This window comes from Piliocolobus tephrosceles, chromosome 21, assembly GCF_002776525.5.
Source record: "Piliocolobus tephrosceles isolate RC106 chromosome 21, ASM277652v3, whole genome shotgun sequence".
NCBI lineage: Eukaryota > Metazoa > Chordata > Mammalia > Primates > Cercopithecidae > Piliocolobus > Piliocolobus tephrosceles.
The window spans coordinates 42,490,729-42,502,830 of NC_045454.1; the positions used below are offsets into that span (position 1 = coordinate 42,490,729).

General features: G+C 54.1%; 1 protein-coding gene across 4 annotated transcripts in view; it reads right to left on the reverse strand.

The window, feature by feature from the left end:
• The window catches only part of PDE4A (phosphodiesterase 4A), a 46,385-nt gene that overhangs the window by 29,472 nt on the left and 4,811 nt on the right, over positions 1-12,102 (reverse strand). The window contains exon 1 of one of the 4 annotated variants that reach the window (XM_026455581.2): positions 5,949-6,870. The exons of 2 other annotated variants lie outside the window; for them this stretch is intronic. In XM_026455581.2, coding sequence (XP_026311366.1) covers positions 5,949-6,190 — 242 coding nt within the window. In that variant the 5' untranslated portion in view covers positions 6,191-6,870. Of the gene's footprint in view, positions 1-4,516; positions 4,832-5,948; positions 6,871-12,102 lie in introns of those variants that run through there. One more of the 4 variants, XM_026455582.1, reaches the window with a different exon arrangement.

The window sequence follows — 12,102 nt, forward strand, 5'->3', positions numbered from 1 at the left end:
TCACCATGTTGGCCAGGCTGGTCTTGAACTCCTGAACTCAGGTGATCCACCCACCTCAGCCTCCCAAAGTGCTGGGATTATAGGCGTGAGCCACCACTCCGGCCGATAATGTCCATTTATTGAGCATCTGCTGTGTCCTGGGTGCCAGGTTAGATCTTTTCAGGCATAGAGTAATAATAACAAGACATTTATTGAATGCTTGCTGTGTGCCTGACACTACAAAAGTGCTTTATGGCCGGGCGCAGTGGCTCACGCCTGTAATCCCAGCACTTTGGGAGGCCGAGGTGGACGGATCACAAGGTCAGGAGATCAAGACCATCCTGGCTAACACCGTGAAACCCTGTCTCTACTAAAAATACAAAAAATTAGCCAGGCGTGGTGGCGGGCGCCTGTAGTCCCAGCTACTCGGGAGGCTGAGGCAGGAGAATGGCGTGAACCCAGGAGGCGGAGCTTGCAGTGAGCTGAGATGGTGCCACTGCACTCCAGCCTGGCGACAGAGCGAGACTCCATCTCAAAAAAGAAAAAAGAAAAAAGAAAAAAAAAAGTGCTTTATACACATTAACCTATAGAGGGCTCCAACTCACTCTATAAATTAACATATAGGTCCTAGTTTGTTGTTGTTGTTGTTTGAGACAGAGTTTCGCTCTTGTTGCCCAGGCTGGAGTGCAATGGCGTGATCTTGGCTCACCGCAACCTCTGCCTCCCAGGTTCAAGCGACTCTTCTGCCTCAGCCTAAGTAGCTGGGATTACAGGCACGCATCACCATGCCCGGCTACTTTTGTATTTTTAGTAGAGATGGGGTTTCTCCATGTTGGTCAGGTTGGTCTTGAACTCCTGACCTCAGGTGATCCACCTGGCTTGGCCTCCCAAAGTGCTGGGATTACAGGCGTGAGCCACTGTGCCCAGCAACATATAGGTCCTGTTAATATTCCCATGGCATAAGGAGACACGGGGTTGGTGGCTTCATTGAGAACCATGTCCTGTCTCCTAAGGCCCAGGATGGATTTTTTTTTCAGCTCCAGAGAAGGGGAGAGGAACATATCTACACACAGACGACGCCCCACCTCCAACTCCCTGGCCTAGGAATTTAAGCTGCAGTTTAGGAAGGTGAGACTGTGTTCCCAAGCGGGTGCCCAGCTAGCATCCTGGCACATCCACCAGCCCCAAGGGACTCAGCTCACGTCAGCAGGAGCCCAGAGGCCTGGATGGGAAGAGGATGCTCCCTGGGGCCCTGCTGTTTGTGCTTCAAGAGCCAATGTCCCCTGGGCTGAGGGAGGACAGAGGGGAGGGGACAGGGCTATAGAATTGCTGCCTGGGAGTTGGTAGGGAGAGGGGAGAGTCAGGGCCAGCTATGCCCCAGAATCAGACCCCTGAGCCATGGAAAGTCACCCCTACCTGGCTTGCCACTGACTGCTCAGGGTGGCCCATAGTTAGGCCAGAGGCCACTCCAGCAACATCGCCATGGGACCCAAGGCTGCGACCTAGACACAGAGGCAGCTGCCAGCCTTACATCACAGCCACGTGCCCAGACCTTCCACTGGAGGTGAAATGACCTGCCCAAGATTCCCTCTTAGGCAGGCTAATCATTGTGTGTGTGTGTGTGTGTGTATGTGTGTGTGTTGATACAGGGTCTTGCTCTGTCACCCAGACTGCAGTGCAGTGGCGCGATCACGGCTCACTGTAGCCTCGGCCTCCCGGGCTCAAGCGATCCTCCCACCTCAGCATTCCAAGTAGCTGGGACCACAGGCGCACACCACCACACCCGGCTAATTTTTGCTTTTTTTTTTTTTTTAAGCAGAAACGGAGTTTCACCATGTTGCCCAGGCTGGTCTCGAACTCCTAGACTCAAGCAATCTGCCTCCCAAAGTCTCGCCCTCTCAAAGTGCTGGGATTATAGGCATGACCACCACATCTGGCCTCAGGCTGACCATTTGGTGACACTTTCAAATGAAGTTGCTACCTGTTTCCCCCTCCATGTGGCCCCTAGGCCTTCCCACCAGGGCTTTTGGGAGCATGAAATTGGGCTTGTTGAGGGCTGTGCAGCCCAGGGAGAGTCTAGGCCTTGGGGATGACTACTGCAGGGACTGATGGGACACAAACAAGCTAGGGAATGGGGGCGGGGGAAAGGAATACATTGGTCAAGATTATAATAACAAGAACTATGACCAGGCGCAGTGGCTCATGCCTGTAATCCCAGCACTTTGGGAGGCCGAGGCAGGCAGATCACTTGAGGTCAGGAGTTCGAGACCAGCCTGGCCAACATGGGGGAAACCCCGTCTCTACTAAAAATACAAAAATTAGCCAGGTGTGGTGGCGGGGCGCTTATAATCCCAGCTACTTGGGAGTCTGAGGCAGAAGAATTGCTTGAACCCAGGAGGTGGAGATTGTAGTGAGCTGAGATCGCACCACTGCACTCCAGCCTGGGTGACAGAGTGAGACTCCATCTCAAGAAAGAAAAAAAAACCAAACTTATGTGAAGGCCACATTCTAGGCATTGTGCTATACTGTAACATGCATTAATGCTCCATTTCCCAGACAAAGAAACTGAGGCTGGGTACGGTGGTTCATGCCTGTAATCCCAGCACTTTGGGAGGCCAAGGCGGATGGATCACTTGGGGCCAGGAGTTTGAGATCAGCCTGTCCACCAAAGAGAAACCCCATCTCAACTAAATATACAAAAAAATTAGCTGGGCTCTGGTGGCATACACCTGTAATCCCAGCTACTCAGGAGGCTGAGGCTCGAGAATTGCTTGAACCAGGGAGGCAGAGGTTGCAGTGGGCCAAGGCCGCTCTACTGCACTCCAGTCTGAGTGACAGAGCGAGACCCTGTCAAAAGAAAAAAGAAAAGGAAAGAAAGAAAAGAAAGGAAAGGAAAGGAAGAAGGAAGGAAGGAAGGAAGGAAGGAAGGAAGGAAGGAAGAAAGGAAGGAAAAGGAAAGGAAGAAACTGAGGCACAAAAAGGATGAATGCCATGGGTATTAGTAGCAGAGCATGGATTTCTTTTAAAATTTATTTATTTTATAGAGATGAGGGTTTTGCTATGTTACCCAGGCTGGTCTCGAACTCCTGGGCTCAAGCCATCCTCCCACCTCAGCCTCCCAAAGTGCTGGGATTACAGGCATGAGCCACCACACCCGGCCTAGAACATGGATTTGAACCCAGGCAGCTTAGCTACAAAGCTGCGTCGAGTGTCTTCCCCCGGGGCTCACAGAGCAGGCAGGCCTGGTGTCTCCCCTGGCTCCCCATGCTGTTCCACCTGACTCACTTGTAGGTGGTGCCAGGCAGCCTTTATGGAAAGGCCTGGCATTTGCTTTGTGAAGGTCACACAGAGGTTGAAGGCGGGTACTGGTGTGTGTCTCCCAGGCAGGCGCGTGGTGCCAGGTGACACAGCTGTTTGGGGGGCTGAGTATGTAAGAGTCTGGGAGAGAGGGAGGTCTGTGTGCCCCTGGGCATCGCACGTAGACGTCTCTGTGGCATCGCATATCTGCCTGTGTGAGCAGGAGCTGGGTGCTCATGGGTGCCTATGTGCATCGCTGTGTCTTTATCTGTGTATTTCTGAGTCTGGGTGACTTCATGAGACCGTGTTGCACTGATACTGTGGCAGTCCCTGACCCTTGTGTGGGCATGAGGTGTGTTCCTGTGTGTATCTGGTGCAGGTGGGAGTCCAGCTTGCAGGAACACGAGTGGGCCCTGGGTGTGTATTTTGGTGAGAGTGTGTCTCACTCTCGCAGAGAGTTCCTCACTGTGGAGGAACGCAGTGTAGATGAGGATGTGTGAGGGGTGGGCCAGGGTTGCTGTGGTCTGTGTGTTACCTGTGTGTGGCTATGAGTCAACTGCAGGGTCCTCTTGGTGCAGCCAGCAGACCCACACCTAGTATGGTAAACACCAGGCGACCCGGATTGCCCTGTGTGCGGCCCTGTGTGCGTGTCTGTGTTAGAGACCATGAAGCAGGAAAGCAAGAACAAGGCTAGAAACCCCTGAGAATTCTCTGAACTTAAAGGCCACCCACAGCCCCAGCTCAGTCCAGCCTATTCTAAACACCCTCCATGCATCCCAGAATCTCCCCGCCCCACCCCCAACCCAGCTTGGTTTACAGCTGGGCAGCTCCAGCATGAGAGGGGGTGGGGAAGGTAAGGCTGGAGACACTGAGCCAGGCAGGGACTTAGGGACCTGGTTCTAGGCCAGTGGCCTGGGAGTGGAGCCCAGGTGACGCTGGACACCCATATTTGCAGTCAAAGTGAATGCCAAAAGCCCAGGTTTAGGGGCACAAAGAGGGTGATGAGTCCTACCTTGGATAGGCAGGAATGGACCCAGCAGCCACTTTGGGGGCTGCCACCTTCAAGAAGCCCTCAGCAGCACCCCAGGCCTTTAGGGCCAGGAAAGGGGGTGGGGCCCCAGCCAGATCCTGGAAGCCACTTAGGGGATTCACCCAAGTAGACTCAGCACCCCCACCCTCCCAGCACAGCCGGTGCCCTTCAGTATTAAAACATCGGACTGACTGGCCAGGGGTCACCCACCTGACAGATCTGCCCTGAGGGTGCCGACGGGTGTCCTCATCGCTGAAGGAGAAGTGGGTCAGGGACTCGGGGCCCGTGGGGGGCAGTGCCAGGGCAGGGGGCCGGGGCCGGGCCCGGGGCGCTGCACTGGATCGCATGGGAGCCAAGCGCTGTCGTCGGGGCGCGCATGGGGACGGCGGCAGGGCGGTGTGGGGCGCGCTTCTGGCCAAGCCCAAGGTGTCTGCGGCCTCCACTGCCGGCACCGCCTCCACGCCTCTGGTGACCCCCCCAGGGACAGCCCCGGGCGGTCGGGCGCTCTGTCTGCCTCCCCCTGCAGGGGTTCTGCGGAATCGGACGCACACTCCGCCCCTCCCCCCTAGGCCTCTGGGGTGCCCCGGGGCTCCGGTTTCCCGGCTCCAGGCCCGCCCTCCTGCCACCGCCTCCGGCCCCGCCTTTCCCCCCTCCCCGCCCTGACGTCGAGCTGGGCCCGCTGGAGGTCTCTGATCGCCAGGCGCCCCCCAGGGAAATGGGACTCGTTCCGAGTGTGGGGCCGGGTGACACAAACCCAGGGGAGGGGAAGGGGCAGCTCAGGGGTGGGGAGCAGAGACAAAACAGAGGCAGAAGAGACAGAAGTGGAGACAGAGATGCAGGACTCAGAGAGAGAGACCTGGAGAGAGGGAATGATTTCCCTGCACACACCCTGCGGACCCCACGCGGGGCTCCCAAAGGCCCCGGCCCCTCCTCCTCTTCTGTCCCCGCCCCATTTCGTTCCTGGGGCCAGTCGCTGGACCCGGTCCTGCCCCGCCGTGCCCTCCTTCGGTCTGTGCCTCAATTGCACACGTAAAGTAGGTGGAAAAGCGGGAGGCAGAGGACCCGGAGAAGCCCCCAGGGCCAGCCAGTGCCCAACTCCGGGCTGCCAACTTCTGCCTCCAGGATATAAGGACATTAGAAAGCCAGACCGGATGTGGCCTCGGGGCCTGTCACCCCCAGACTTCCCGCCCCCGCAGCCCACCCCGTCTGGCCAGAAAGGGAACTTCCATTTGCCCTCCGTGGCCCGGTACAAAGAGTGACATCGAGCCTCACCAAACGGCCACCCCCAGAGGGCACGACTGGCCCCATTTCACAGGCCAGTAGACTGAGGCTGACAGAACTGAATACATATCCCCAGGATGAACACATGACCTGGATGGCAGGTCGCCCTCACGCCTCCAAAGCATGACCGCAGCTTCAGGTTTGCACAGGAAGTGGGAGGGATGCAACATTTATTAAACTTCTACTGCATGCCCTATCAGAGGTCTCCACGGCAACCCTCGCGGGCAGGGATGATTTTGATCGCTGCTATGTGACAGAAGAGGAAAGTGAAGCTGTAGAGAGTGAGCCACGAACCCCAGACCTCGGCGCGCCCAGGTGGCCAGGGGCGACTTGAACCCACGGCCACCAGCGCTGCACTTACCCAGCCCCAGCCCACGCCTGGCGGCTCAAATCCTGGAAGCTGCGGAGAAGCCGAAGGCGCCTGCGGAAAGTTGGGGACGGGCTGGCGAAGAAGACCGGCGAGGAGGGCGGCGAACGCGGGCGGCGGGGCGCGCGCGGGGCCAGGGGCTCGGGCAGGAACGCTTCGTCCTCAGCCGCCACCGCCACCGGGAAGGCCACCAGCTGCAGCTCCGGGATGCGGCCTAGGCCGCGCGGCCGTGCCATGGCCGCAGGGCGGCCCCCCCTCGGCGGGCGCTGGGGAGCTGCGCCGCCCACCCCGCGAGGCCCACGCAGGCCGCCTGCCCAGCCCCGGGCCCGCGGGCCCTACCCCGCCCTATTGCCTCGGCCCTTCCGGCTTCGCGCTGGAGCCGCCCCCAAGGCGGGGCGGGTCTGGGGCGCCCGCACGGCTTTGGCAGGGACTCCCCCGCAGACCCCAAAGCCGCCCGCATTGGCTCTGATGTCCTCACAATCGCCGGACGCGTCCCCACAAACACCAGGGACACCCCCAAATCTCTGGGGACACTCCTGCAAACTCCCCGTGGTGTTGACAGGACCCACAAGCCCCAGGAGCCACCCCACAGTCCCTCAGAATCCCAAGGAGCACCCTCACTGTCCCCGAGACAACCCCACACAAGAAGTCCAGGGGTACCCCCAAATCCCGAGGCTTCTCAGCACAACTTAGAGGTGTTCTGAGACACTCTCATAGACCCTGGGGCACTCTCACAGCTCCCCAGATGCCCCCATAATCCTAGCAGTGTCCTCACTGTTTCTGAGACATGCCGCAAGCCCCAGGAGTGCCCCAAGAATCCCAGGGTGCACCCACAAATGCCAGGGATACCCCCAAATCTTTGGGGGCGCTTCCACAAACTCCCTGACAGTGGTGCTCTGAGAGCCCAGGGAAATCCCTTCGGATCCCAGAACCCTCACCACAGTTCCTCAGATGTTGCAAAATTCCTCCAGAGCTCTCCATCATCCCCAACTCTCATCATCCCATCATGCATAGACCCTCCCCCGAGTACCCCCAGAATCCCCCACACCCACAGAACCATTTTCATAAACCAAATATAGGTTCCCCCCAAATCCTAGAGTCCTCCACAGACCCCAGGAACACCTCCACAGTCCCTCAGATGTCCCTTAATCCCTGAATGGTTCTACAGCATCCCTGAGATGCCCCCACAAGTGCTGAGACCCCAAGACAACCTCGGGAATGCCTTCAGACTCAGGGAATGCCCTAGTAACCATGGAGATGCCAGCAAAATCTGGGGTGCCCCAATAGACCCCAGGGACACAATTAGATTCCTCTCCAGCTCCTAAGACAGTCTCACACCCTAGAACAGAATCCCAAGATGCACCCCACAGTCCTTGGGGACAACCTAGAATGCCACCCACAGGTCCTGAGATGTGTCTTACAACTTTTTCTTTTTTTTTTTTTTTTTTGAGAGGGAGTCTCACTCTGTTGCCCAGGCTGGAGTGCAGTGGCACAATCTTGGCTCACTGCAACAAGTGATTCTCCTGCCTCAGCCTCCCGAGTAGCTGGGATTACAGGCGCCTGCCACTGTGTCCAGCTAATTTTTTTTTTTGTATTTTTTGTATTTTTAGTACAGACAGGGTTTCACTATCTTGGCCAGGCTGGTCTTGAACTCCCGATCTTGTGATCCATCCGACTCAGCCTCCCAAAGTGCTGGGATTACAGGTGTGAGCCACCTCGACTGGCCATGTCTTACAACTCTTAAGACACCCCTAGAAGCCGGGCGTGGTGGCTCACGCCTGTAATCCCAGCACTTTGGGAGGTGAAGGCGGGAGGATCACTTGAGCCCAGGAGTTCGAGACCAGCCTGGGTGACATGGTAAGACCTCATCTCTACAAAAAAAAATTACAAAAATTAGCCAGGCATAGTGGGATGAGCCTGTGGTCCCAGCTACTTTGGAGGCTGAGGTGGGAAGATCACCTGAGCCAAGAGGTTGAGGTTGCAGTGAGTTATGATGGCGCCACTGTACCATCTTGAGACAGTGAGACCCTGTCTCAAGAAAAAAAAAAAGAAAAAGTGGTGCATTTCTGTTTTCTTGCTTTCTATGTTTTTTTTTTTTTTTTTTTTTTTGAGACAGTGTTTCCCAGACGGGAGTGCAGTGGCACGATCTTGGCTCACGGCAACCTCTGCTTCCCAGGTTCAAAGGATTCTCATGCCTCAGCCTCCCAAGTAGCTGGGATTACAGGTGTGTGCCACAATGCCTGGCTAATTTTTTTTAAATTTTTTATTTTTTTGTAGTTTTGGTAGAAATGGGGTTTCACCATGTTGGCCAGGTTGGTCTCGAATTCCTGGCCTCAAGTGATCTACCCGTGTGAGCCACCACACCCTAGCAGTGCATCTCTATTTTCGAGTCCACCTCTGTGAAATATGTTTTTTTCTCTAGTGTTGGCTCTGATGCCATGGGGCCCAGAGTGAGGAGGCCTGGGCTTGCGTGTGGCCTCTGGCACTTCTTAGCCATTTGATCTTGGGCTAGTCACTTCATTTCATTGAGCCTCAGTTTCCCCAGTTGTAAAATGGGTATAATACTACACTCACCCCATGAATAGACACATAAAAGGCTCAGAAAAGTATCTGAACCCAGTAAGCACTCACTTAATTTGAGCTACAGTTATTATCATTATTTGACAAATATTTACTGAGGGTTTATAATATGCATGTCACTAGACTAGCCAGGGGATATAGACGATGATGATAATGACCATGATGGTGATGATAGCAACTAATCCTTTAGAAAGCTTCCTGCGCATCCAGTGCCTCTAGCTATGATCTCTCTCTCTCCTCTCTCTCTTTTGAGACAGGATCTCACTCTGTCATCCAGGCTGGAGTGCAGTGGCGCAATCATAGCTCCCTACAGTCTCAACTTCCTGGGGTGAAGTGATCCTTCAACCTCAGCTTCCCAAGTAGCTCAGGAGCTGAGTAGCATGTGTGCCACCATGTCCGGCTAATTTTTTTTTTTTTTTTTTTTTTTTGAGATGCAGTTTTGCTCTTGTTGCCCAGGCTGGAGTGCAATGGCGCGATCTCGGCTCACCACAACCTCCACCTCCCAGGTTCAAGCAATTCTCCTGCCTCAGCCTCCCAAGTAGCTGGGATTACAGGCATGCGCCACCATGCCTGGCTAATTTTGTATTTTTTTAGTAGAGACAGGGTTTCTCTGTGTTGGTCAGGCTGGTTTTGAACTCCCGACCTCAGGTGATCCACCTGCCTCGACCTCACAAAGTTGCTGGGATTACAGGCGTGAGCCACCACACCTAGTCTTATGATCCCATTTAATCCCCACAAAATACCCACCAGACACCTAACAGGTGATATTCTTTTTTTTCTTCTTCTTCTTCAGTGATATGATATTGGTTCACTGCAACCTCCACCTCCCAGGCTCAAATGATCCACCCCTTCTCAGCCTCCCAAAGTGTGTTGGGCATGAGCCACTATGCCGGTCCCAGAAATGCATTTTTGTTCACTGACCAGTTAAGGTTTCAGTGCACTTAGCTTCCCTGAATTGTTTTGCCAATTCATCAGATCAGCCCTTGGGAATACAGTTCTTACTAGGCCCATTTCAGAGACGGGGAAGCCGAGGCCCAGAGAGGAGTGACTTGGCCAGGGTCTCCCAATCTAGAAAGATCAGAGCTGGCTCATGGACCCAGAGGTCTGGCCTCAGAGACAGGACTTTTAGCCATGAGGCTACACAAGCGCTTTATGGATGAGTTTCCTTCCAGCCTAATGTTGCCTGTCCCGTCCTAGGAAGCCAGATGTAAACTGAGGCCTAAAGCCAACCTTGATCATGGCCTCATGGTCTATGAGTCCTTACACGAGCTTCCTGTCACCTCACTCCCTCCTTTTCTTCTACTCCCTCCTCGCTCACTCTGCCTCAGACACACTTGCCTCCAACGTATCAGACACACTCCCACCACAGGGCCTCTGCATGGGCTCTTCCCTCTGGTTGGCACCCTCTTCCATCAGATACCCACGTAGCAACCTCCCTCCATTTTTTTTTTTTTTTGAGACGGAGTCTTGCTCTGTCACCCAGGCTGGAGTGCAATGGCACGGTCTTGGCTCACTGCAACCTCCACTTCTTGGGTTCAAGCAGTTTTCCTCCCTCAGCCTCCGAGTAGCTGGGATTACAGGCGCCCGCCACCGCGCCTGGCTAATTTTTGTATTTTTAGTAGAGACGGGGTTTCACCATCCTGGCCAGACTGGTGTTGAACTCATGACCTCATGATCCACACACCTCGGCTTCCCAAAGTGCTGGGATTACAGGCGTGAACCACTGCGCCTGGCCCTTACCTCCCTCATTTTATTTGGGTCTCTGTTCAAATGTCACCTCCTCAGAGAGGCCTTCCCTGACCTCAGGATCCCTCTTTTTTCCATATCCTGTGTGTGACCATCTTGAATTATCATACAGCTTTACTTGCTATTTCTTCTTTTTCCTTTTTGAGACAGAGTCTGGCTCTGTCGCCCAGGCTAGAGTGAAGAGGCCCCATCTCGGCTCACTGCAATCTCCGCCTCCTGGGTTCATGCAATCCTCCCACCTCAGCTTCCCAAGTAGCTGGGACTGCAGGTGTGCACCCAGCTAATTTTTGTATTTTTAGTAGAGACAGGGTTTTGCCATGTTTTGGCCAGGCTGGTCTCGAACTCCTGGCCTCAAGTGATCCAACTGCCTCGGCCTCCCAAAGTGTTGGGATTGCAGGCCTGAACCACTGCGCCCGGCCCTTTACTTACTATTTTTGCTTCACCCTCTAGTCTGACAATTTCAGGAGAGCAGGGATTGTGTCTATGGCAAAGGTGTCCAATCTTTTGGCATCCCTGGGCCATACTGAAAGAAGAAGAATTGTCTTGGGCCACACATAAATACACTAACACTAACAATAGCTAATGAGCAAAACAAAAACAAAAAAAACAAACAAAAACAAAACAAAAAAACGAACAAAATAATCTCATTGTTTTAAGAAAGTTTACGAATTTGTGTTCGGCCGAACTCAAAGCCATCTTGGGCCACAGGCTGGACAAACTTGGTCTACAGCATTCTCAGCCACAGTTCTGAAGGCGCTTAGCGTTTGTGGAATGAACGAATCTGCTAGAAATGAGGAGACTGAGGCTCTGACAGGTGAAGGTCACACAGCGAGTACAGGACAAAAGCTGGATTATTTTATTTTATTTTATTTTATTTTGTTCTTTTTGTAGAGACAGGGTCTCACTATGTTGCCCAGGCTGGTCTCAAACTCCTAGCCTCAGGCAATCCTCCCGCTTCAGCCTCCCAAAGTGCTGGGTGTGAGCCACTTCGCCTGGCCAAAAGCAGACTTGAACTCTTTTCTTTCCTTCCCTTCCTTTCTTCCTTCCTTCCTTTTTTTTTTTTGACAGGGTCTCACTCTCTCACCCAGACTGGAGTGCAGTGGCCCGATCTCAGCTCACCGCAACCTCTGCCTTCCAGACTCAACCGATTCGATTCTCCTGCCTCAGCCTCCTGAGTAGCTGGGATTACAGCTACTCGGTGTGCGCCACTACCACCTGGCTAATTTTTGTATTTTTAGTAGAGACAGGGTTTCACCATGTTGGTCAGGCTGGTTTCAATCTTCTGACCTCAAATAATCCACCCGCCTCAGTCTCCCAAAGTGCTGGGATTACAGGCGTGAGCCACCGCATCCAGCCAGATTTGAACTCTTTCATACTCCACAATGAAAAGAATGGGCTCAGATGTCCCCACAATTCTGTTCTCACCCTGCCAAACTGTGGCTCTCCCAGGTCCAAAGCCCCAGTTTTCCTAAAGTCATAAGAGCCTGCAGTCAATCTGTTACCACTGAAATATGGGGCACCCTCCCCGCCAGCCGGGCTTGCGGTTTGGGGGACGCCCCCTTTCTCTCTGCTGATGTCATTTGAGGAAGTACTTTCTCAGAACACCAGCTCCTGGCTGCCCAGCGCCTACGTCAAACATATCAGCCTCACCACAGCCCTGGGTGTGGACACTTCTTATTTTTCAGCCCCGTTTGACTGATGAGGAAACTGAGGCTCAGAGAGGCACAATCACTGGCCCCAAGTCACACAGCGAGTCAGCAGGCAGGGCTGCCATGTGAATGTTACTCAGAGGTCTGGAGTAGATGAGATCTGTTTTTTTTTG